This window comes from Dasypus novemcinctus, chromosome 8 (genome assembly GCF_030445035.2).
Source record: "Dasypus novemcinctus isolate mDasNov1 chromosome 8, mDasNov1.1.hap2, whole genome shotgun sequence".
Lineage (NCBI taxonomy): Eukaryota > Metazoa > Chordata > Mammalia > Cingulata > Dasypodidae > Dasypus > Dasypus novemcinctus.
Genome location: NC_080680.1, coordinates 1,702,483 through 1,730,082, shown reverse-complemented (window position 1 = coordinate 1,730,082; position 27,600 = coordinate 1,702,483). Strand labels below are relative to the sequence as shown.

Genomic DNA, 27,600 nt, shown 5'->3' with positions numbered 1-27,600 from the left:
TGGTCAAATTAAATAGAGTAAAGATGTGATATTGTTGGCTTGACTTTCCTTTTCACTTGTGAAAAAGAAAATACATGAGCGATTTTTCTAGATAATATGAATTTTGTGTATCTTTTGTTTCATCTGCACCTGTTTTTGACTGTTCTTTTATATTAATGATAAATGCAACTTTTTAATATAAACTGCATGCATGTGATCTTGATAGCGAAAAGATAAGTGAAAAGATGCTTTCGGGAAGCTGAGAATATGTGGTAGCATCCTAGCAATGATATGCTGCAAAAAGACCTTTATAGTGTTATTAAGAGAAACCACAACATGATTGTACCCTTAGGGCTATGGCTGAGCCAAAATGTTGATAGTAAATATATGCCAGTTTAATTTAGATCTTTTAAAATGACTTTGAAGTGGTATATATGCTGAGTAAATGTGTGTCTTTTATGACCAGACAAAAGGATATTTGAGAGCAAATATAAGAATTGTTAAAAGTCAAAGCCACTGGTTCCCAAACAGGTAAGCCATTTATGCTGAGTCACGTTGATATTTTACCTTTCACCAAAGGGTGAGAACTATCATAACCTGTCCAAAAAACTCCTGTTGAAAAATGGCAAAATATACAGGGATATATTATGCAGGGGACGTTTTCTTCAACTTCTTTCCAATCTTCATTTTTTTATAGGATGAGAATAGGCCAACAAAAAGATAGGAACAAAATTATTTTTGTTGAACAAAATTATTTTTCTAGATGATCCATTTTGGGGAAATTGACAGAAAGGCGAACTATGGAGTTTAGGTATATCCACTTCTGGTATCAAGAGGAAATTGGCGGAAGTATCTTTTCCCTGTGTTAAACACAGAGCTATGCCATATGCATGTGTGTATGGGCCATTGACATGCATTTTCAGTACTCTATGTATTTACACTTGGAATAATTTTTAATATATTTCACTGTAGGATCTGAGATGGTTAATTTTGATGGAAAAAGTTCCTTGCTGTACACATATAATCATAAATCCACAAGTCCAAGAAGAGATGTTATTTCTTTGAAATTTAAAACCAGACGGTGCGATGGGCTATTACTACACAGAGAAGGACAAAATGGCAAACATATCACTCTAGAATTAGTTAAAGGTAAGCTCATCCTGTACCTCAATTCAGGTAAGTAATCCAAGCAACCTTTTTGAAAATCTGATTGTTTAGATGAAGCTATGTGATCTTTAAATATGACATGAGCATGTATTTTATGTAAAAAGTTTTATATTTTGAGACTTGTGTAAGAAGACCATCATTAAATGCTTGATAAATAGCTCATGATGTCATAGAAGTAAAGGTGGATCAACATAAAATTGAGCTTTTAATAGGAAAACCTAAATAGAAAATGCAACGAATAACAACAACAAATGAATATAGAAGAAATTGCTCAAGCTCAAGATTGTGGTTAAGAGTAAGATAAAATCAGCTGACTAGTTTTGGAATAGAAGGATATAAAGAAAGTGCAACTGTTGGGTGATATGCCGAAATAAAGAGAAACCATTGTTTTGGATGGAAGTAACCGAGGCTTCGTTTCCTCTCCTCCCAGGCGATGCCCCGCTGCCTGCCCCTGACGCCCGTGCTCACCTCTCCCTGGGGAGCCTGCTGGATGACGAGCACTGGCATTCTGTCCTTATCGAGCTCCTCGGCACACATGCCAACTTTACTGTGGACAGACACACTCAGCGTGTTCAGGCAAAGGGGGGACCACTTTATGTGGACCTTGATTATAAGGTGTGACGATTACTTTTTAAGTATTTCTGATTTTATCACTTAAATGCAATGTAGCCCTCTAAAGAAAATACTGGTACATAGAAAAATACCCTTTCCTGGCAGTTCAGAGTTCTGGTGACATATTTCCTGGAGGTGATTATTGCACAGTAGTAAATAGAGGCATGTGACATTGAGACATTTTACCCCTTTTGGATGTTAATCTTCAAAAGAGAGTAAGTTGTGACACCGTATTAAGTTTAGGAAGTCTATAGATGAAGCGCTATCAATGCAGCAAGCACCATTTAAAAATGCTTTCTTTTGGATAGTTTTAGTTTGCAAAAGGCTGCCAATGCAATATTAGAAATGGGTTGACTTCTACAGTGGGGTTTAGCTTAAAAGCTTACAGTTCTGAGATTGTGAAAGCCTCCAAATCAAGGTATCATCAGAGGTGCTTTTTCACCAAGTTGCAGCTGAAGGAGAGCAGGCACGTGGCAGGGTCCACTCGCCTCTGTCCTCTCATCACCTTCTGCTTCAAGCTGCTCTGTCTGCAGCTTTTCTCTCTCTCAGGTTTGTCAACTTAAGGTGGCTTCTCTGTCTCTGTGGCCTTCTTTCTTTGTCTATGGCTCTTTATTCCTCCAGGTATAAACAACTCCAGTTACAGGATTAAGACCCACCCTGCATCATGCAATCTAATCAAAGGTGCTTAACCAAGGAGGTGACTTAATCCAAAGGTCCCACCTACAGTAGGTTCACATGCACAGGGATAGATTAGCTCTAAGGACATCCTCTTCTGGGACATCCTAGCTCCAAACTATCACAGGCAGTTCTTCTGTATTATATTTGGTGTATGGTTGTGGATAGTTAACTGGGGGATTTCCTAGCCAGGGTAATTTGGAGACATAATTAACATATATTTCAACCTAATTTATTAAGTAACAAGAGAGCCAAATGCACAGTTTATGAGAATTTTTAAAGGCCCAACCATTATTTGCAGCACATTGCCCACATATCTACCCTCCTGTAAAAATAGCATCTGTATTGTTAGTTCTGCTCAGTCTATCTTAATTTCATGAAGTATCTATCAGAGCAAATGAGGAAATTTCAATATTTTTTTGGTATTAAATGGCCTTGGCAGATGAGACCTGCAGAATATTTTGGTTTGATTGATATTAGCCATGGTTTTTATTATCCTACCCTATTGATATATTAGCAAAAGACAGTAACCTAATGACTGGGTGCTAGAAATATTTATACAGTAGAATGCTATTGCAGTAGGAAATATTGTTCCATGGATCAAGATTTACCATGGAAATAAAGATGTAATATTCCCCAGCAACAAGCTTCAGAGACATATGGCTAGCAAATTGTGAGAAGGATATTTCTTTTGATGTATATATTATATATGAACAGATTGATAAATTTGCATCTTAAAACTTCATTTGAAATTAACACCATAATGTAAAATGCTGCAACATAGATTTAAGATTATCACTATACCAGCTAATTATAAATGTTTGAGCCATGTAATCAAATAATCGTTAAACAATATTATTTATGTCATTTTTTCTTTCTAAGATCAGCTTTGGAGGTGGAAAATCAGTGGTGTTTCCACATAAAAACTTTCATGGATGTTTAGAAAATCTTTATTATAATGGAGAGGATATCATTGATTTGTCCAAGAAACACAAACCACAGATCCGCATCATGGTAAGAAAGCTTAAATCCAAGCTCAAGAGAAGAGGGAATTGCAATTTGTTTCATTTGTTCAGTTTAAAAATGTACTTTTTCTGATAGCAGGGAAGATACACAACATATGTACTTTTTAGTGTATGTGTGATTTAATTTTTTAATATGTATGGATTTACATATATGCATGATTTTACAAAGTTGATGTGCGATCATATGAAGGATTTTTTTACATAGAAGCTTTCCTTCTTTTTGTGATTACTTTCCTCTTCTTTCTCCCTTCTCCCACATTTCTGCATTGCCCCCCCAATGTCCCCAGTGATACTGAGTTACCACTGGTCCTTCCATGTATGGGGCCACATTAAGTAATCCTACACAGAGTCGTATACTTATTTTCACATGCATATGTATGAATATATATGTGACTGTATTTGACATTGTTTCCAAAAATGGGACCTTATTATATAAACTTTTCTGCACCTTAATATTCTTACTCAGTAATAGTTTCATTATCTGGTATAATTCTAATTTATAATGGATATGTAACATTCCATTATGAGAATGCACCATCATTTACTTTGTCGTTTTTCTATTCAAGGCCTTTGCCTTTTATCTAATATTTTGCCGCTATAAACAAAGCAGTAACACATGTCACTGTTCATGTGTTTTGAAGCACTGAGGCTTTTATTTCTATGAGACAAAGGTCCAGGAGTAGAAATCCTTGGCCAAATGTTTATAGAGTTTTACATTTTAAGAAATGCTGTTGGATTGCTTTCCTAAAGGCTGCTGTAACAGTAAAGTGTGGCAATGCCCTTTCTAGCACATCCAGCTAACAAGCCATGCTATATGTCTTTTAAATTTAGGTCAGTTCAATGGATGTGAAGCGATATCTCATTCTTATTTCACATTTATCTGACTACTAGTAAATTTAAGTCATCTTTTCTCATTTTCGTTGTCCATTTGGATTTGCTATTCTGATTATTGTTCATTCTTATTATTTTGCCCATTTCTTTACTGTTTTCTTTGACTTTTCCTTGTCAGTTTATAGGAGAGCTTCATATTTTATAGAAAATTTCAAGTAGGCCTAGAGCTGCAGGGTGCCAAAGAGTTACCTTTCGAAAGCCTCCTTGTTACTCAAATGTGGCCTCTCTGTAAGTCAAACTCGGTATGTAAATGCATTACCTTCCCCCCAGGGTGGGACATCACTCCCATGGATGAACCTCCCCGGCACCGAGGGATTACTACCAAGCACCAGCTGGTGATGCAACTAGAAAAAAAGGGGAAATGGTAAAGACAAATGAGTTTATATGGCTAAGAGACTTCAAAATGTGTTGGGAGGTCATCAGAGGGGTAGCGCTTATGCATATCTCAGCAGGATCCCAGGGACAGCCAAAGTAGATACAATTCCAGGTAGTGGTGCACCTGAGGGATCTGAAGACACCTAGGTCCTATGGCCATGACAGATGGCTCTGGAGTTCAGTGCTTTGTCAGTGGGCCCTAGTTTGGAATTTGTGCTCCTGAGTGTGATGGAGTTGGACTCAGATGTGACTTCTCTACACATGCCTCTTCTGTCACTTTTACTGAACCTGTGGTTGGCACTGGGGTTGGTGTATGCTCAGGAGACTTGAATCTCTGGACTATCCATATGCCAGCTGGATCCTGAGCCTTAGCAGAGTTGCAACACCTACTCGCTGGTTCATTGGACTTACCCAGGTCAGTAATAGGAAGGCGAAGATGGTCAACCCCCACACTAGGGAACTGAGAGAGTCTACATCTGCAAGCAGGAGAATCCCATCCATTAGCCATGTGGGATCTAAGCCCCCTCTTGATTTAGAGGTGGAGCAGACATTGCCATCCTAGTGTCCTCAGGATGGAGGAACAAAATAGAGATTAGAGTGGACTTATTGGTATTCTACAATAGAATTATTGTGACTCTAGCAATGGAAGAAACTGTATCATTGATGTGGAAACAGTGGCCATGGGAGTTGCTGAGGGCAGGGAGAGGGAGAAAGAGGTGTGATATGTGGGCACTTTCAGGACTTGAAGTTGTCCTGAATGATATTGCAGGGACAGATGCAGGACATTATATATCCTACCATAACCCATTGAGTGGATTGGGAGAGAGTGTAAACTACAATGTAAACTCTATTCTATGCTGTGTAGCAGTGTTCCAAAATGTATTCATCAAATGCAATCAATGTGCCACACTGATGAAAGGGGTTGTTGATGTGGGAGGAGTGGGTGTGGGTGTGGGGAGTGGGGTAGATGGGAATCTTATACTTTTTAATGTAACATTTTGCATGATGTACATATCTTTAAAAAAAGATAATTTTATAAAAAGCGGAAAAAAAGGAAATCCTTTATCATGAGTGGCTCAAATTTTTTTATGTCTCAAATTTATACTAAATATTTTATGATATGTTGAGCATATAATGATTTGTTTGTATATTGTCAAACTGTCTATATATTTCTTTTTAGTTTTGGAATGAGTTTTGCTTTGGAATGTCTTTAAAATCCTAAAATCTATATATAGTCTCTTGGATTTTCCCTCAATATTTTAAAAAATTGGTTTAATTTTTTAATTATCTAAATTTTATTCTTATTATTTTAGTAATATATTTTACTTAGGCCAGTTTTTATAAAATATTTTCATTTCAACATGGAATGAATATAGAAATTATTAACAAGGGATTTTATTTATTTTTAAATATATTTTTTATTTTTTAAAAAGATACTTAGATTACATAAAATGTTACATTAAAAAATATAAGGGATTCCCATATGCCCCACCTCCCACATCTCCCACTTTTCCCCACATTAACATCTTCTTTCATTAATGTGGTACATTCATTGCAGTTGATGAACACATTTTGCAGCATTGTCATTAAGCATGGATTATAGTTTACATTGTAGTTTACACTCTCTCCCACTTAATTCTATAGGTTATGCCAGGATACATAATGGCCTGTTATCTGTCATTGCAGTATCATTCAGGACAGTTCTAAATCCTGAAAATGCTCTCATATTATACCTCTTTTTCCCTCTCCCTGTCTTCAGCACCTCCAGTGGCCACTGTCTCCACATCAATGATATAATTTCTTCCATTGCTAGAATCGCAATAAGTCTATAGTAGAATACCAGTAAGTCTGTTTTAGTCCATATTTTATTCCCCAATCCTGAGGATTCTGGGATGGTGATGCCTACTCCACCTCTAAGTGAGAGGGGACTTCGATCCCATATGACTGATGGATGGGACTCTCTTGCTTGCAGTTGTAGATTCTTTCAGTTCCTTGGTATGATGTTTGCCTCTCCTAACCTCCTTGTTAGTTGTCCTGGTTAAGTCCAGTGAACTGGGGATTAGGTGTTGCAACTCCACTGATGCTCAGGGCCAGCTGGCACATGGACAACTCAAAGATACAAGTCTCTTGGACATAAACCTACCAACTCCAGCATCAACTATAGTTTCAAATATAAGGGACAGAAGAGATATGTGTAGAGAAGTCACAACTGAGCCCAACTCTGTCACAGGAGCACAAACTCCAAAGTAGGGGCCTACTGGCAAGGCACCAAACTCTGGAGCTATCTGCTATGACCATAGGACCTGGGTGTCTCCAAAGCCCTCAGGAGCCCCACTATTTGGAGTTGTATCTACTTTTGTAGTCTATGAGATCCTGCTGAGATGTGCATAAGCGTTACCTCTGGGATGACCTCCCGACTCACTTTGAAGTCTCTTAGCCATATAAACTCATTTGTCCTTACCTTTTTTCCCTTTTATTCAATGACTTTTTTCAGTTGCATTGCTGGTTGGTGCTTGGTAGTAATCCCTCAGTGCCAGGGAAGCTCATCCCCGAGAGTCATGTCCCATGCTGGGGGGAAGATAATGTATTTATATGCTGAGTTTAGGTTAGAGAGAGGCCACATTTGGGCAACATGGAGGCTCTCAGTAGGTAACTCTTAGGCACCCGACAACCAGTAGGCTGGGTTGTAATTTCAAGAGCAAAACTTATAAGCATAATCATCAATATCAAGGGCCCATCAATGGACCATCCTTCTTCACTAGTCATTGTCTCTGTACTTGGGGGCTTATTGCTGTTCTATTAGAGAATGTGGCAGAGCTCTTCAGAATGGGAATTCGATACTCTTTTGGTTATTGAGTGTATTTCTACCCACTGTGACAATGCCCCATGAGCATTTGAACACCTTTACCTACCTTATATGTATGCCCAGGTGAACTTTGTCCCATGGTTCCCCCATCACTGACACCCCACAGCCATGATCCTCCCCTGCCACAGTTGTAACCCTTCTGTGATCCAGAACTTCGAAAATGAAGCCAAGAATATTGCCAAATATAATTAATAGAAAAATAAAGTAATAATGATAGATTTAAATATAAGAAATAAAATACATAATAATTTAGAAAACCTAAAGCTAAAATAAAAGAGAAAAATTGGGATATTAAAAAAATAATGAAAAATATTTTAAAAAATTTTTTTGACATTTTGCTTTTCATCACTGTAATAATATCTGTTGTCCTGTATGTGCCATGACATTTTCTTCCATTCCTTCTCTGGTGTCTTACTTTTTTTCATTTTGTCTTCAAAGAAGTTTTAGGTCACAGTAAAGTCACATACAGAATATAAAGGACTCCCATATCCCCAACATCCTCCACCTTTTCCCCCTTCCTGTGTTAACAACCTTTTTAAATGTGGATGGTGCATTTGTTACAACTGATGTACAGATACTGAAACATACCTACTCACCATAGTCAATGGTTTACGTTATGGTTTATGTTTTAGACTGTACACTTTTATAAATGTTTGATGAAATTTAACATGGCCTGTAGCCATCATTGCAAGGTCATGCAGAGCACTTCCATTGACCCCTAAATACTCCCTCTTCCATCTGCTCTACTCTGGTCCCCTCCGGGCCCACGGTGACCACTGGGCTTCACTCCTTAAAGCATAAGATTCATAGTTACTTGAAACAATACTGGGGTTTGTATCAGTGGGTGGAGACCCACATTATGGACTCCCATCCTGGGGAGCCCAATATGTTCTCAAATAGAGATTTGGGTGTCTCTGGAGAGCATGGGCAGTTCCTAATAGGGGAGGACAGACCAGTGTGTAGAATTTATTCTTTATGCAATCTGTGGTAAGGATCACTTTCTATATTCTGTCTTATGGGACCCCTTGTGCCTCTACTAACTAGCCCAGCCTTTTCCCTAGAGAGTTGAATCATAACTTTCATTATATACTAAATGTACATACGTTTTCAGATGTATTTGTGGCAGTATTCCATTCTTTTGAAGTATCTGTTTTTATGCAAATGCCATATTGACTCTTTCACAGTGTCTTTTATGGTATGTTTTGAGGTCCAGTACATTAAATTCCATCTTGCTTCTTTGCCTCAGATTTTTTTTTTTTTGAAAAGAAGGGAAATTTTGGGGCATGTATTCTTCCATATGAATTAAATTCTTGTAGCGATCCTAATTGGAATTACTTTTAAATTCTTCCCATTAAAACACTGTCTATGATTAAAAATAAACTTGCTACTGGAGCAAGAGAGAGAAATTAGGGTTAAAAACGTATCTTTCAAAACAGTCCTATATGAACATAAAAAAGCTTGCCTTCAGGAAAGAAGGTGGAACCTTACATAAGGCAACCACCGTGGGTAGCACAGCCTGTGCGTGCGTCTGGGAGGCATCCAGCTTGGGGTTCGGATGAGCTCTAGCCTCACCACCAGCCTTTCCTTGAAACATGCAAATCACACCTCTTACCTAGAGGAAGTGTGTCTGACATATGGGCAATAGGCATTTCATCACATTTGCATAATCAAGGCAAATAAAAGTTGTTGGAGTAGGTGATCCTGGAGAACTTTGGTCTTCACACTGGGTAAGGAAACCTGGCCAGCTCAAGACAAGATTATCTGGTTTACTGTTGTTTCCCCAGGCCCAGACAAGGCCTGGACAATAATCGGCTCGAGATTCCTTGGCTAGTGCTGAGAAATGGAGAAGATAGACTTGTTCCTAAAACGTTCAAGAAAAGATTTGCCCAGCTTGCAGCAATGCTTTGATTTGAAGGACTATTTCATAAATGTCATGGTTTGATGGGGAAGCCTGGCTTTGAAATCCCTGGTTTGCTCTGAGGTTGATAGGGTATCTTTGTAAGTCTTGGACTTTGTAAGTCCTACTAGCAATGAGATGGAGGCATCATGGTTGCACCTTCCTAACATCCTCTTTTACTGTATTTGCAGGGAAATGTGTCTTTCTCGTGTTTGCAACCTCAAACCATCCCTGTGACTTTTTTGAACTCCAGGAGTTACTTGGCCTTGCCGGGCACCTCTGGCGAGGACAAAGTGTCTGTCACTTTCCAGTTTCAGACATGGAACAGAGCAGGGCTTCTGCTGACCACCCAATTTCAACATGGTTTGGGGGGCCTCCTCCTTGCTCTCAATGATGGTAAACTCAAACTGAGTCTTTCCCAGCTGGGACATCCAACGAAGGACATCACAGCAGGTAATAAAAGTACTTAAGTAATAATATACGTGTATCTGCAATGATGTAATGATGATATTATCTACATCCCCCCTACCCCCAATCCTTGTAAGTAAATCTAGGATGAGTAACTTTTTAAATAAATGAATCGTCAAATCAATAAGACACCCATCATTCTACTTAAAGGATCTGGATTAAACATAGTTCCAGGTTGTGTCAAAGCATAGTTGTCAAAAGTTGAAGAGATAACTTTTTTTTGTAAGCTTAGGCTTAGTGACTAGCAAAACAAACTTGAAATATTGAATACATTATTAGCCTAATCCTAGGTAGTCTTGTGAAAATGTACCTCTTTTTAACTGTTTTTTGAGTCTATAATTCACACTGGTTTTCAAGATATTTTAAGTTTTATATTTCCCCTCTTCTCTCAGAGTCACTTCTTCTTTGGGAGCTACTTACTTTTTTGTTTTGTTGTGTTTCCATTTAAAAAATTATTGGAATATATCATTCATATATGAACATACACAAATAATAAGTGTAGAGTAAAAGTTGTGAACTTACAAAACACACATGTTTATCATCATACAGGGCTTCTATACATCATTCTACCACAAACACTTTGTATTGTTGTGAAACATTTGTTGCAAACTATGAAAGAGCATGGTGAAAATGTTACTACCAACTATAGCCAATATTTTACATTTGGTGCATTTTCCCCTCAATCCCCCTGACCACCCGATTATTAACACTCTGTATTACCATTATATGTTTGTGTAGTTCATGACAGAACATTCTCACAGTTGTCCTGTTGCCACAGTCCATCTTCCCCCACAGGATTCCCTGTGTTATACAGCCCCATGCCTTGTAGAATACATTCATAGCGTACCTCTGTTACTCTCATTTTCATCATAGCATTGTGCTGTCATCTCCTAGGTTGATTTTAGAATGTTTTCATTACTCCAAAAAGAAAATCCCATATTCCCTTATGCCTCCCTATTGTTGTCCCTTAGAAATGATATAATAACTTCTTTGTCATTGCTGCAAAAATATTACAATATTACTGCAAACTGTCATCCAAAAGTTACATAGTTGTAATTTTCTCAAGTATAACCATATTCTTCTTCTAAAGGAAGAACATTCTTATATTTAAACTGCTATTTTATACACACCCTAAATTATTCTCTAGTTTCCTTTCAATTGACATTACATCCTTAGACTTTTTTCAGCCACAATCACATTTAGAAATAAGCGGTTTGTTGTAGTCATTATAACATGCTAATATCATCAATGCTATTCATTTTCATGCTTTTACAATAAGCCTTATTAAAAGTTCTATACACATTAAGCACCAGGGCGCTACTTGTTTTTTGTTGTTGTTGTTTTTAAATTTCCAGCTATTTTTACACATTTATTTGTTTATTAAGCAGTTTTTTGGAGATCTATTCACATATCATATGATCTATCCAAAGTGTATAATCAGTAGCTTTTATAATAATCACAATGTTGTACATTCGTCATCTCAAAAATTTTAGAACAATTTAATTACTCCAAAATGAAAGACTTCATAAGGCTTCTTTAGACTATGGGTGGATGTTCTGCTCCAGCCTTGCAGGAAGGGCCCATTTATTTCTAGAGTCTCTTAAAATCCTGTTATCTTTGATCTCTGGGGACTATTTTGCATGTGAATGCTGATATAAATTTAAGCCCAGGTAGACCTCCATAGCATGTACCCCATGAACGCTGAATGTGGAAAGAATATTTTGCCTATACTTTGGTATTAGTTCTACACTGAAAAGCTGGAAATAAAACTATGTTTTCTCTCTCTATCTTTTTTTAAATAAATGAAATAATCTGACTGTGAATATGCTGAGTTTCCTTATTGACCTTGGAAAATGAACTGAGCTGACAGTATAAATTCAGAATTGCCTGAATTTTGGTTTATGTAGATTTATAATCCATTTGCGGTATGAACTAAAATGGGTGGTTTTTTTAAAAGATTAATTTAATTTACTGCCCCCCCACCCTGTTGTTTGTACCCTCTGCCTGCACTCTGTGTCTGTTCTTTGTGTGCTCATCTTCTTTTTAGGAGGCACCGGAGCAGAACCTGGGAGCTCTCATGTAGGAAAGAGATGCCCAATCACTTGAACCACCTTTGCTCCCTGCTTGTTGTGTCTCTCATTGTTTCATTGTTGTGTCTCTTCATTGCATCATCTCGTTGCATCAGCTCGTTGCAACAGCCAGTCATGTCAGCTCACTGTCTTGCTCTCCTTCTTTAGAAGGCACTGGGGACCGAAACCGAGACCCCCCTTCTGGTAAGCGGGTGGCCAACAGCTCGAGCCACATATGCTTCCCTAAAACAGGTAGATTTATCGTTACATGTGTGCTTACTCTCCATATGCATCATTGGTTATTGGACTTTTTAGATCTGACATTGAAAGATTCCAAAAATACACAAATTTTAAGGTTCTACTGTATGATATTCATTATTTTCCTGAAGCAAACCAAGGGGTAATAGCTCTTGATTCTTGCTGCAGCATTTGAAGGAAGATCTTTTATACATTACATTACTAACAGATGAAAACAAAACCATATTGTAAATTTTAAATAATCTTAAGTCTTGTGCCAATTAACAAACTGTGAACCAAATTGTGTAGTGTAAGTTACATGTATATCACTTTCTCTTACTAATTTGAGTACATTTCTGCAAGCATATAGTTATGTGGAAATAAAGTTTTAAGAGGCCAAAAGGTAAAAAAAGCCAAGTAATACACGTGTCTCATAGAATGAGTAAGCACCAAATACTTCTTTAACTCGTTAATGAGGGAATGTACAGGAGGGTAAAGCTGCTCCAAGTATTCGATAAATGGAGATGTATACACTTGGTCAGGAAAGGCAAGCTGATGAGTTGGAGATAAAGCTGATTCCTGCGCTCCAGGGCAAGAGAACTGTGAGTTTTGGGGCTATGTGTCCTCTTTAACAAATCATCTGCATCTCTGCTGATTAACTCGTCACTTCACAGAGTCAAAAGAAGAGTAAATAGTCCTTGGGTGAGTTTGTAGGACATTGCTCCCATGTAATACTGAAATGGCGTCCAGTCAGCTTTTTTCCTATTTCCAGGAGTGGGATAATTTTTATGAATAGTCATCTCGATCAAATGTCAAAAGGATTTAGAAGTGTGCTAAAAATTTATATGTGTGTTTAGGGGATTATGTCTCAAGTGAAGGAGGGGGTGGGAATGGGGGGAAAGTGAGATCAATGGAGGAAGATGGAGGAAATGTATGTGTGTTGGCCAAGAAATTCCTTTTGTTTAAGTAAAGACACGATTCCACCATCTGTTTCCAACCGCCTCTACTGCCATGGTCATTATTCTCTCTCAATAAACAAAATTATTTGCTCTAAACAAGAAGGGATGTAACGGTGGAGGAATCACCTCCTATGTGCATTTCCAGATCTGCCTTTGCAATTTACTGGCTGATAACGTTTAATCAGAACCTCCTTCTCCGAAAACCTCGGGGTCCTCATCTTTAAAATGAGACTAATAAGAATTGTGGTGAGAATCCAATAATGTGATGGGTATAACGCTTTTAGCACAGGGCCTGTTAAGCAGTTACTCAATAATTTTTCATTATTTTTATTCCCAAACTTGTCCCACAGCCTTTGGATCTCCAAACTGAAGCTTTTGGGGGGATGCTGGAAGGATATGTTAGAAGTAGCATTATTGTCATAAGATCACAGATAAAAATACAGAATCTACCATCTCTGTTCTCCATCCATTCTTTGACAATTGTGTTGCCTGGAAAACAGGATGTCCTTTCATAATGCTTAGAAGTGAGAAGGGTTGAAATCTACCAAAGAAAAACACACAATTAAAATGTGGCCTCTTTGTAATGCATATATTTGGAAAATGAATTTAAATGTGTTTTAGTTTTAAATTAGAATGACAACTTTTATTGAAAATGTTTTTTTATTATATGGGTAAATAGCATCTGTATTAGTCAGCCACAGGGGTGATGATGCAAAATACCAGATATTGATTGGTTTTTATAAAGGATATTTATTTGGAATAGGAGCTTACAGATACTAGGTCATAAAGCATAAGTTACTTCCCTCACCAAAGTCTCTTTTCACATGTTGGAGCAAGATGGCTGCTGACGTCTGTGAGGGTTCAGGCTTCCTGGGCTCCTCTCTTCCCAGGGCTTGCTTCTTTCCAGGCTTAAGGTTCCTTTCTTTCTGGGACTGCAGCTTAAGGCTTCAGCATCAAATTCCAACATCAAAACTCCAACATTAAGAGCTCCTAACTCTGTCCTTTGCTATTCCTTTTATCTGTGAGTTCCCACCCACAAAAAGGGTGGGGACTCAATGCCCTACTGGCACAAGAGGTTTACATAATTACTTAATCAAGTAAACGTATGAATCCAGTATAATGTAATATGCCCAGAGGAAAAGATCAGTTACAGACATATCCAATATTTCTTTTTGGAATTCATCAATAATATCAAACTGCTACAGCATCTGTTACAAATTCAGAAAGATTCCAAAAATACCTTATACAGGTTTCCTTTTGAAAATAATACTTTAGACGGGTAGGTTGGGTCGGTATGTAAGAAGATACATAGATGAGATTAGACAAATGGATAAGCAGCTATCTAGATAGCTAGCTAGATATAGAGAAAGGGATATGTAGAAATAAATAGATGTCAAGTGTTCAAATTAAAAATTGGGCTTTAGGTCAGCCTTTAAATGGTTGTGGTCACTATACTGACAGGTACAGAATATAACCTTTAAGTAGAAGTACTGAAAGACAAGATTAGAAGAAGATTTAAACATTTTTTTTACATAGCTTAGCTCTAGGGACTATAAAACATATTTCAGAATTCTATTTCAGGGTCAACTTTTACTGCATAAAATATACATATTTAACTTATTTTTTTTTTTAATTTATTTATTTTTATTGACTTTGTAATAATATTACATTAAAAATATATATGTGAGGTCCCATTCAACCCCACCCCCCCACCCCCCCTCTCCCCCCCCAACAACACTCGTTCCCATCATCATGACACATCCATTGGATTTGGTAAGTACATCTTTGGGCACCTCTGCACCTCATAGACAATGGTCCACATCATGGCCCATACTCTCCTCCATTCCATCCAGTGGGCCCTGTGAGGATCCACGATGTCCGGTGATCACCCCCGAGGCGCCATCCAGGGCAGCTCCATGTCCCAAATACGCCCCCACCTCTCATCTCTTCCTGCCCTTCCCCATACCCATCGTCCACCATGTCCACTTTTCCCAATCTAATGCCACCTCTTCTATGTGGACATTGGATTGGTTGTGTCCATTGCACCTCTATGTCAAGAGGAGGCTCAGATTCCACATGGATGCTGGCTGCCATCCTCCCATTTTCAGTTGTAATCACTCTAGGCTCCATGGTGTGGTGATTGTCCTTCTTCAACTCCATCTTAGCTGAGTGTGGTAAGTCCAATAAATCAGATTGTAGGTGCTGGAGTCTGTTGAGGCTCAGGACCTGGCTATCACATTGTCAGTCCAGAGATTCAAATCCCCTAACTATATCTTAAACCCCAACGTTAACTGCACCTCCAGCAGATTAGTATGAAAGTCTTATGAAGGGAGATCCCATCTGAGTCCAGATTCATCACACATAAACACCATTTCCAGAGAGGGGCCATCTGCCCTGGTAGTAAACCCCATCGGCCATGACCATAACTCTCATGGGTCTCTTTAGCTTTCATAGGAACCAATATCTGGGGGTTGTATCTGCTTTATCTGTCTCTCTGACTCTGCTCAGTTGTGCATGAGGGCAAACCTTCTGCCAGCCTCCAGACTCTTTTTTAGAAACTCGTAGCCATATAAACTCATTTCTCCTTTCCATTTCCCCCTTACTATAGGTCAAACAGCATATTAAAGTCATGTTATTTTATGTAGACATGGATATTCTGCTGATCCGCATTGAACCTTCCATATAAGGTCCTTTTCCAGTTGCATCATCAGTTGGTATTTGATAGTGGTCCCTCGTTGCCAGGGAGGCTCATCCCCGGGTGTCATGTCCCACGCTGGAGGGAAGGCATTGCATTTACATGCTTAGTTTGGCTTCGAGACTGGCCACATTTGAGTAACATGAAGGCTGACAGGAGGAAATTCCCAGGCACAATGTTGCTCTAGGCCTTGTTCTTATTTTAGGTTTATCAGCTCACAAGCATAGTCATTAGCATCAGGGGCTCACTGTTGAACCCTCACTCCCTCCCGGTCCCCGCCGCTGTACCTGGGAGACTATCGCTGCTCCCCTAGGGACCACAACAGAGCACCACTGGCCAGGAACCCAGTACCCCCCCTGCTGGGTTTTTAATTGTTGCCACTATGAGTATATCCAATCATTACCATGCACCCTGGACATATGTTCTGTACAGCTCCCTGTCAGCCATATATCACCTGTCATTGGTATCCCATACCAGTATCCCTCCATTGCCATTGTTGAAACACTCTGTGATCCAGAACTCCCCGAAATTTGAAGCCCAATATAATGTCATGGTCCCTTACTAGGGAATGGCATATAGCGATGGGTTTAAAGGATAGATAAAGAACTTGGATAAAGTTAGATAAAGAACTTAGATAAAGAATGTTGACTTGAAAAAATTCCACATCCTATCCTTTCCCCCCCCCCCCCCCAATTATTCAGCGTTTCTTCGTAGGAGTCCTAGACCACAGCAATGCATATATATAATATACAGCACTCCCATACATCCACCACAACACCTTTTTTCTTCCACAGCGATACTCTTACACCCTATTCACATCATATTTACTTAAGGTGATGTACAGAGTCTGAGATATTAGCTTTCTAACATGGTAATATCTGTGCTTACATTATGGTGCATACTTTAGGATACACAGTTCTTTACATTTTTAGTTCTCCTATGTTTTACATTATGGTTTACATTATCAGTCTGTCGTCTCCTATATGTTATGGTGTAATATTACATGTTTTATATCCATCCTTGTGTACTCTCAAGAAACTCCTCCCTTGCCCCCCATTTACTTTGGTTCCACACATTTAACGTCCATTTTCCCTTCCACCTTGGTGCCCACAGTGACAGTCAACCTCCGTTTCCTGAGGAGCCACTTCCGGAGATAGATGGAATAGTGTTTAGGGCCTAACTTGCTCATCTGCCCCAATGCCCTGGGAGCCACCCTTTCTCTCGAGGGATACAGTTCCCTCTATTTGGTGGCATTAGTCCTCCCCAGGATGTGGGTCCACCCCCACTCTCACTACTTGGGATTCTACCCCATGGTGTCACCCACTCTGGCAGAATGAGCATTTAGACATTCCCCAGGAGCCCGTCCTGCATCAGACCCTCCCCTCCGAGCATTCTAAACAGGTAACCCTCTTTATTATATTTTGATATTATTTTCTCGGCATTTTACTCTCCACCATCTCCTAACCCTCTCCTGTGTTAGTATGCTACCCCTCCCTCCCCCCACTTTTGGGCAACATTACCCAACCGTCCCTCCCCAGCCACCCTCAAACCCGTAAAGCCCCAACCAAAGGCAACCCCTTGCCCCCATTTTATCTCTTCTTTGTGTTCATACTTACCACCATCTCGTCTTAAGTTCCACCCCTGCAGACATCGGCTCATATCCTTCCTCCACCCTCCAATTTCCTGTAAGCCTATCGTTCAGTCTCTTGCTATCTAGGGCAGCTTGTTTATTTCATATCATTGAGGTCATGTAGTATTTGTCCTTCAATGTCTGGGTTGCTTCACTCAACATAAGGTTCTCAAGATTCATCCATGTTATCACATGTGTTTGTAGTGTGTTTGTTCTTACAGCCGAGTAGTATTCCATTGTATGTATATACCACATTTTATTGATCCACTCATCTGTTGATGGGCATTTGGGTTGATTCCAACTTTTGGCAATAGTGAACAATGCTGCTATGAACATTGGTGTACATATATCGGTTTGTGTCCTTGTTTTCAGTTCTGCTGGGTATATACCCAGCAGTGGTATTGCTGGGTCATATGGCAAATCTATGGCTAGTTTTTTGAGAAACCGCCATACTGTCCTCCAGAATGGTTGGATCCTTCTGCATTCCCACCAGCAGTGGATGAGTGTTCCCCTTCCTTCACATCCTCTCCAGCACTTATATTCTTCGGGTTTTTCATAGCTGCTAATCTTATGGGTGTAAGATGGTATCTCATTGTAGTTTTGATTTGCATTTCCCTGATAGCTAGAGATTTGGAACATTTTTTCATGTGCTTTCTTGCCATTTGTATTTCTTCTTCGGAGAAGTGTCTGTTTAAGTCTTTTTCCCATTTTTTAAATGGGTTGTTTATCTTTTTATTTTCAAGATATAGGAGTTCTTTATATATGCAAGTTATAAGTTTCTTATCAGATATATGATTGCCAAATATTTTCTCCCACTGTGTGGGCTCCCTTTTTACTTTCTTGACAAACTCCTTTGAGGTGCAGAAGGCTTTAATTTTGAGGAAGTCCCATTTATCTATTAGTTCTTTTGCTGCTCGTGCTTTTGGTGAGATATTCATAAATCCATTTCCTATTACAAGGTCCTGTAGATGTTTCCCTACACTGCTTTCTAAGGTTTTTATGGTCTTGGCTCTTATATTTAGGTCTTTGATCCATCTTGAGTTGATCTTTGTATAAGGTGTGAGATGGTAATCCTCTTTCATTTTTCTACATATGGCTATCCAGTTCTCCAGACACCATTTGTTGAATAGGCCACTGTTTCCCAATTGAGAGGGTTTGGTGGCTTTATCAAATATTACGTGGCTATATATGTGAGGTTCTATATCAGAGCTTTCAATTCGATTCCATTGGTCTATGTGTCTTTCCTTATGCCAATACCATGCTGTTTTCACCACCGTAGCTTTATAGTATGTTTTGAAGTCAGGTAGTGTGATTCCTCCAATTTCGTTTTTCTTTTTCAGTATGTCTTTGGCTATTCGGGGTCTCTTTCCTTTCAAAATAAATTTCATAGTTAGTTTTTCTAGTTCCTTAAAGAAGGCTGCATTGATTTTTATTGGGATTGCATTGAATGTGTAGATCAATTTTGGTAGGATAGACATCTTAATAATGTTCAGTCTTCCTATCCATGAACAAGGAATAGTCTTCCATTTATTTAGGTCTTCTTTGATTTCCTTGAACAATCTTGTATAATTCTCGTTGTATAAGTTCTTTACCTCTTTAGTTAAATTTATTCCTAAGTATTTGATTTTTTTATTTACTATTGTGAATGGTATTTGTTTCTTGATTTCCTCCTGATCTTGCTCATTATTGGTGTACAGAAATGCTACTGATTTTTGCGCATTGATCTTATAACCTGCGACTTTACTAAACTCATTTATGTGTTCTAGAATCTTCGTTGTAGATCTCTCAGGGTTTTCTATGTATAGGATCATGTCATCTGCAAATAATGAAATTTTGACTTCTTCCTTTCCAATTTGAATGCCTTTTATTTCTGGTTCTTGCCTCAGTGCTCGTGCAAGTACTTCTAAGACAATGTTAAATAGGAGCGGAGACAGTGGGCATCCTTGTCTTGTTCCTGAGTTTAGAGGGAAGGAGTCTAGGATTTCTCCATTGTAAACAATATTGGCTTTAGGTTTTTCATATATACTCTTTATCATGTTCAAAAAATTCCCTTGTATTCCAATCTTTTGGAGTGTTTTTATCAAGAAAGGGTGCTGTATTTTGTCAAATGCTTTTTGTGCATCAATAGATATAATCATGTGATTTTTTTCCTTCAATCTGTTTATATGGTGTATTACGTTGATTGATTTTCTTATGTTGAACCATCCTTGCATACCTGGGATGAATCCCACTTGGTCGTGGTGTATAATACGTTTAATGTATTGTTGAATACGATTAGCAAGTATTTTGTTAAGTATTTTTGCGTCTAGGTTCATCAGAGAAATTGGTCTGTAATTTTCCTTTCTTGTGATGTCTTTGTTTGGCTTTGGTACTAGGGTAATGTTGGCATCATAGAAGGAGTTGGGTAATGTTCTTTCCGTTTCGATGTTTTGGAATAGTTTCAGCAGGATTGGTGTCAGTTCTTTCCGGAATGTTTTGTAGAATTCACCTGTGAAGCCATCTGGCCCTGGGCTCTTCTTAGTTGGGAGATTTTTGATAACTGATTCTATCTCTCTGCTTGTGATTGGTTTGTTAAGATCATCAATTTCTTCTTTCGTCAATATGGGCTGCTTATGTGTTTCTAGGAATTTGTCCATTTCCTCTAGATTGTCATTTTTGTTGGAATATAGTTTTTCAAAATATCCTCTTATGATAGTCTTTTATTTCTGTTGGGTCAGTGGTGATATCGCCTTTCTCATTTCTTATTTTGTGTATTTGCATCTTCTCTCTTTTTTTCTTTGTTAGTGTTGCTAAAGGTTTGTCAATTTTGTTAATCTTCTCAAAAAACCAGCTCTTGGTCTTGTTTATCTGTTCAAGTGCTTTCTTATTTTCTATTTCATTTAGTTCTGCTCTTATCTTTGTTATTTCCTTCCTTCTTCTTCCTGTTGGGTTACTTTGTTGTTGTTTTTCTAATTCCTTCAAATGTGCAGTTAGTTCTTCGATTTTTGCTCTTTCTTCTTTTTTGATATATGAATTTATGGCTATAAACTTCCCTCTCAGTACTGCTTTTGCTGCATCCCATAGATTTTGGTATGTTGTGTTATCATTATCATTTGTTTCAAGGTAGTCATTGATTTCTTTTGAGATTTCCTCTTTGACCCACTGTTTTTCTAAGAGTGTGTTGTTTAATTTCCAAATCGTGGTGTGAAATCTGGGCTTCTTTCCCTTGCAAATCTCCAGCTTGACTCCACTGTGGTCAGAGATAATGTTTTGTATGATTTCAATCTTTCTGAATTCGTTCAGCCTTTCTTTGTGGCCTAGCATATGATCTATCTTGGAGAATGATCCATGTGCGCTTGAGAAAAATGTATATCCTGCTGTGTTTGGGTGTAGCGATCTATATATGTCTATTAGATCGAGCTCCTCTAATATACTATTCAGATGTTTTGTTTCTTTGGTGATTCTCTTTTGAGATGTTCTGTCCAGAGTTGATAGTGGTGTATTAAAATCCCCCACTATAATTGTAGATGTATCTATTCTTTCACTTAGTTTTTCCAGCGTTTGCCTGACGTATTTAGAGGCACCCTTGTTAGGGGCATAGATATTTATGATTGTTCGATCTTCTTGACAGATTTTCCCTTTGACTAAAATGTAGTATCCTTCTTTGTCTCTCACAATTGTTTCACATTTAAAGTCTATTTTGTCTGATATTAATATAGCTACTCCTGCCTTTTTTTGGTTATTGTTAGCTTGTATGATTGTTTTCCAGCCTTTCACTTTCAATCTCCATGCGTCTCTGGGTCTAAGATGTGTCTCTTGTAGACAGCATATGGATGGGTCATATTTCCTTATCCAGTGTCCCAGTCTGAATCTTTTGATAGGTGAGTTTAATCCATTGACATTCAGTGTTATTACTATCAAGGAATTATTTGTGTTAGCCATATTTTGATTGGATTTGTGTTTGTCATATTTTGTTTGTATATTTTTTTTTTGTCTTTTTTGTTGTTGTTGTTGGTCTTATACTCTCCTCCAACTTTGCCTTTCCTGTTTTTTCCTTTCTTCCTGCAGAACTCCCTTTAGAATTTCTTGAAGGGGAGGTTTCTTGTTGGTATACTCTTTCAGTTTCTGTTTGTCTGCGAATATTTTGAACTCTCCATCATGTTTGAATGCTAGTTTAGCTGGATAGAGTATTCTTGGTTGGAAATTTTTTTCCTTTAGTACCTTGACTATATCATACCACTGTCTTCTTGCCTCCATGGTTTCAGAAGAGAAATCAGCACTTAATCTAATTGAGCTTCCCTTGTATGTGATAGTTTTCTTTTCTCTTGCTGCTTTTAGGATTTTCTCTTTGTCTTGAGCATTGGATAATTTGACAAGTATATGTCTTGGGGTGGGCCTGTTGGGGTTTATGACTTGTGGAGTGCGCTGTGCTTCTTGGATATGTATATCTGTCTCTTTCAGTAGATTTGGGAAGTTTTCAGCCATTATTTCCTGCAACACTCTTTCTGACCCCTTTCCCTTCTCTTCACCTTCTGGAATGCCTATAATACGTATGTTTGAGCGTTTTGCATTGTCATTCAGGTCCCTAAATCCTAATTGGATTTTTTCTATCTTCTTATTGACCCCTTCTACTATCTGTTTGATTTCTGATGTACTGTCTTCCACATCACTAATTCTCTGCTCTGTCTCTTCTAGTCTGCTGATATTTGCTGCAAGTGTATTTTTGATTTCTTGAACTGTGGTGTTCATTCCCATCATATCTGTTATGTTTTTGCGTATGTCTGCAATTTCCCCTCCAAGTGATGTCTTCATGTTGTTAACCTCTTTCATTACTGCATCAAATTTGTCGGTGATAAATGTTCTGAGATCTTTCATTGCTTGTGCCAAGTTTTGCTCCCCTTCGTGATTATTGGTTTGTTGATTGGATTCAGCCATGTTTTCCTGATTATTGGTTTGGTTCGTAGATTTTTGTTGCTTTCTGGTCATCTCTTTATTTTGACGAATTTAATCAGTTCCTTAGCTTCTTTGTCTGCTCTTGGAGGTTAATTAGTTGTTATTTTTGCACAGGTGTTATATCTTCTCTTTGTCACTTTTTTCTTCTTATTCTAGTTACTTGTTGTTGGTTAAGTTCACTTTAGAGGAAAGTATTAGTGTTGGGGAAAGGCAATTGTGTAAGCAAGGGAAAAGTGTAAAGTTGTATTGGTGATGTATGTTAATAAAGCAGGAATATGAGATCTGGAAGGATGGAGGTTAGATTCATGTAGATTGTATAGAGTTATAGCTGTAGGTAGAGTACCTTTTATGAAGTTGATGACTGAATTTGGGAGGAATATGGTATGAACTACACAGCTATTGTTTTCATGAGAGAGGGAAAAAGAAAAGAAAGGTAATAGTTTCAAGAGTGGATAATAGACAGAAAACAGAACAAAGGTATTAGAAATTAAGAGTTAGACACTTTGTGGATCAAAGAACGGGAGGTGGGGGGTGGAATATAGGAGAGACAGTAGATGATAGTGGATATCAAGATGCAGGGGAAGGGGGATAGTGTAGGTAGCCTAAATCAGTTCACACAGAAATGAGGCAGTGGAGGATGGGAAAACCCAGCAAATGTGAGGTGTTCCCTGTAGCACCTATTGTATACTTGAATTAAAGTAAAAATAAGTGGAAGATGAGGGACAAGAGGGAAAGAGAAAACCGAAAAAAAAAAAAACTAATTATAATAAAGAAAAAAGAAAGGCAAGAAGAAAGGAAGAAAGAAAAAGAGGATGGGCAAACGGTGGGGAACGGATAGGGAGAAGAGAGATACAGGTACACACGTGTCACAATTGCAACACTATCTAAAACAACAACTTCCCCCCGCTTTGCCCTAAAACCCCCCCGTCTGTCTGCCCAAATGGGTCTGCAAGCACCTCCCTTCCCACAAACCCCCAATAGGCCGCCCAGGGCCCACGAACTCCCCAGTACTGCAGATGCTAAAAAAAAAAAAAAAAAAAAATTAAGTAAAATTTAAAAAACAAACAAACAAACAAACAAACAAACAAACAAACAAACAAAAAAAAACAGAAACCCCTCCGCAGGCCCGGCTCTGCCCGCCGCGGAGGCTTGGACCGGCTCTGCCCGGCTCCTCACGCCGCCTTGGCCTGGCCTGGCTCCGCCCAGCTCCGCTCGCTACAGCGGCCCAGCCGGCTCCGGCGTCCACCTCCCGCCACCACGGCCTGGACCGGCCCTGCCCGGCTCCGTACCCGCCGCGGCCTGACCCGGGCCCGCCCGGCTCCAAACGCTACCGCGGCCCGCAGCCGGGGCCTGCACCGGCCCCGCCCGGCTCCAAGCGCTACCGCGGCCCGCAGCCGGGGCCTGCACCGGCCCCGCCCGGCTCCAAGCGCTACCGCGGCCCGCAGCCGGGGCCTGCACCGGCCCCGCCCGGCTCCAAGCGCTACCGCGGCCCGCAGCCGGGGCCTGCACCGGCCCCGCCCGGCTCCAAGCGCTACCGCGGCCCGCAGCCGGGGCCTGCACCGGCCCCGCCCGGCTCCAAACGCTACCGCGGCCCGGCTCGGCCTGGCTCGGCCCCGCCCGGCCCCGCTCACCGCCGGCGCAGCGCGCCGGCGTCCGCTACTGCGGCCCGGCCTGGCTCAGCCCCACCGAGCGGGGCTAGATGCCTCGTCTCCGCCTACCCAAGAAGGGAATCCTCTACAGGTAGCTGGGATCTCCGTGTATATTTCACAGACGAATCCTCTCTGTTACCTTCCCTCCAAATTGATGTCCAGACACCTCCGGACCAGCAAAAATCCCAAAACAATCCGGTCCCAAAGAGTCTCCAACGCCGCCCAGCCGATTCCCTGCAGAAGACTCTAACAGGGATGTTCACTCAGCCGCCATCTTGCCCCCTCTCCTTTCTGATATCTTGACGTGGGACTTCTTTAGCCTCAAACCTGTGAGCCAATAAATTCCTGTGAAAAATTCATATGTGGTATTTGGGATAATAGATCAGGCAGGCTAAGACATTTATTCAAGTGAGATTTTAGAGAGTCCCAAGGTGCTAAAGAGTACCAGGAAACTGCTTTTATCAAATTACTGATAAAGGGGATGGGCCCCAACCTGGTCCAGCCACCCTGCCAGCTCCAGGGGATCCTGTAGAACAAGATTTGTAAACCACAGCTCTAAACAGTCTGTGGCTTGTAATAGCCAACAGGTGTGTGGTATTTGTCATAGCAGCCCTGGCAAACTAAGATAGTTACCCTGAGGGTCTGAATCAGCTTCCCATTAGTCTCTATTCTCATAGTGATTTTTCAGGTGCCAAGATGCAAAGAACTATCATAATCCTGGCTGCCCTCCTCCACATCAACTGTCTTTGGTCAATGTCTTCCTTAAATCAAGATGTGTCCTGATGCATGCAGAGTGCGTAGGCGCCATGGCCTCCTTCTCCATGGAAATTGCACCTGGCTTGGTCCAGAATGAGCCTGCATCATCTTGGTAGGAGTGGAGGTAGAGCACTGAGCTTGTGGTTCACCATGAACCTCAGGTCTGTGAAATTATATTTTCAAGTCAGGAAAGACATACACAGATGTGCATGCACACACACATACATGAGGCATGCTGCTGTTTTAGTTGTCCTTTGTACATCTGGTGTCTCTGTCTGGCCACCTCTGTGAGTATTTGACCCAGCAAGGAAAGCAGGAAACATGGGGTAAATAAGATGACCTCAGGTGTCCATGAACCTGCAGCTATTGAACCATACAAGCTCCAAGGCAGAGTAGAGTCAGCACCTGCAAACAGAGAAGCTGGGAGAAGATGCTCTTGGACCATCACAGAATTGTTAGAGGTGAAGAGACATCATTCTTTTTTCATAAGAAGCCCACTGTTGGGGATTGACTCATGGACCCCACAAAAGACATGTTCACATCTTAATCCATGTTTCTGTGGGTGTGAACCCATTTGTAAATAGGACCTTTTGAAAGTGTAAATCATTAGTTAAGATGTGGCCAAATTGAATCAGGGTGGGTCTTCATTCGTATGAGGCTGTATAAAAGGAGGAAATTCAGATGCAATTGGTAGATGCAGTAAGTCAGAAACCAGAGAGGAGAGAGAAGGCCATGTAACAGAGGACAGACATCACCAAAGACTAGCAACCCCTGGAGAAATCTTGGCTTGCCCACATTGTGACTTTGGACCTCTAGTTTTCCAAACAATGAGACGTTTAATGTTTGTTGTGCAAACCACTCTCTTATATGGTATTTGTCATAGGAGCTCTGGCAAACTAGACACCTTCTGTGGTTTAGTGCTTGGCCGAGCATCTGTCTACTTTGACCTAAAGACCCTAGAACCTGGGAGGAGAGTGTTTATGTGTGTCCTTCAAAAAGAAATGGGCTTATTTCAAACATCTCCCTCCCAAATACCAAAGGAGTGTTAACCTTTATAAAATAGCAGTAACCAAAATGTTCTCATTCTTTGGGATCCTCAGGAGAAAAAGGACATTGTGCTAAAGAGTATTATGGATGATAATTATGTGGTTCCTGCAAAAGTGAGACACTTTTGTGTGATGATAGGCATAGCTTTAACTATATAGTGAGGTAGGCAGTGTGACTTTGACAAGATCAGGCACTCTCCTTCAAAAGAACACTCTTCTTTCCTTCAATATTATAAAAACAAAGTTGTGGGCAACTCCCTCAACCTCCTTTCTCAGTTGCCATTTTTGGAATTCTGCCCAAGGACCATGCCTCACTCAGCCCTGCAAGGGGAGGATGGTGGGTTGGGGGTGTGTGATTCTTCTCTCTCAGCTCTTCCTCAGGAGTGATCCAGAGGGACCAAACTTGGGTGCTTGCTGCCACCCTCCCTCTTCCAAGGTCTGTGGCCTCCAGTGCCACCAGTAGGCAGGTGCTGGATTCTAACCCCTCCCTGCACCTGCCGGTTGCCCCCGCTGCTTCATAGCCTCCCCTTCACTGCTTGCTCTCCACGCACCCAAGGCCAGATACACAGAGTCCCTCCAGCTGCGGACGTCGGGGAGGTTTCCCATGCCACCACCGTGGCATGCTTGCACTTTATATAGAACGAGCTCATCCCATCTCTGTGCCATAATCCTGACAGGCGCCAGCTGGGTTTTACAGTTGGCCCACAGATCCTCAGCTCACTGGGAGATACTCACGCAAACCTGCTGGAGGGAGAGTCGGAGGAACGGCAGGAAACAACACTCCCAGCTCTGATTTTTCTCCAGAACATAACTTTCTGAGCTTGGCGTTGATGTGCCTTTTGGCAAAGGGCCTTTGTCCTCAATGTAGAATGTATAACACCCCTATTGAAAATGAATAAAATAGAGTGGAACTAATTCAGGTTTAAAAATGCTTTGTGTGATGATTTTGAAACTAAATGTGAGACCTTCTCCTTATCCCTGTTACCTTTTATCCTGTCCATTTTTTCTATTCTGCTATTTTAACTTTGCCTATAAACAAGGGTGGGCCCTCCTCCAATCCCCCAGCCTTTCCTAGGTATTTGTAGTAAGCCTCCTCAGAAAGTATGTAAATAAATCTGACATGATTTATTCCATATGTGACCCCCACTGGCCCCAATTTACCTGTAATATCTTTCCTAAATCCTCCACTTTAAGATTAACAAACTGTTTTGAAATTTGCCGGAAGTTGAAAAGAGGCATATCTACTTAGAGTTCAGAAGAGTCTGTTTTATGTCCTTTTTTAAAAACTAAAAGTAAGTTTGACTATTTCCCATACATATTGACAGCTGAGATTTTCCATGTCTTTTCCAAGAGGATCAAAAATAGTTCTTCATTGACATCTGCAAGGATTTCATTGTGGGGCCATGTCATTTGGGTGGTTTTAGAGAACAAAACTGAAATGGCCAGATGCTCCCTTTTCTCTTTTTGTTTTTCCTCCTTTCCCTTTAATGATGTTTGTTTCTCTCTTTTGATTTGTGGATTACCTTGGGGTGGCAGATAGGCACAGAATAGGAGCTGTGCATTTCTTTCACATGCTGTCACTTACCCACCATCCCCTAAGCAAAGGTTCTGCTCCTGTGACTCTCTTGTCCTCAGCACAGACTGAAAATCTCCATGGAGACTGACCAGTCTG

The 27,600-nt window shown here is 40.1% G+C and overlaps 1 protein-coding gene across 1 annotated transcript in view; it reads left to right on the top strand.

Moving 5' to 3' along the window:
- Positions 1-779: 779 nt before the first annotated feature.
- LOC101419803 (contactin-associated protein-like 3) overlaps positions 780-27,600 on the top strand; it is a 124,826-nt gene continuing 98,005 nt past the window's right edge. Inside the window, 5 exon segments of the mRNA XM_071216561.1 lie at positions 780-828; positions 952-1,155; positions 1,577-1,761; positions 3,316-3,447; positions 9,679-9,940. Coding sequence (XP_071072662.1) covers positions 780-828; positions 952-1,155; positions 1,577-1,761; positions 3,316-3,447; positions 9,679-9,940 — 832 coding nt within the window.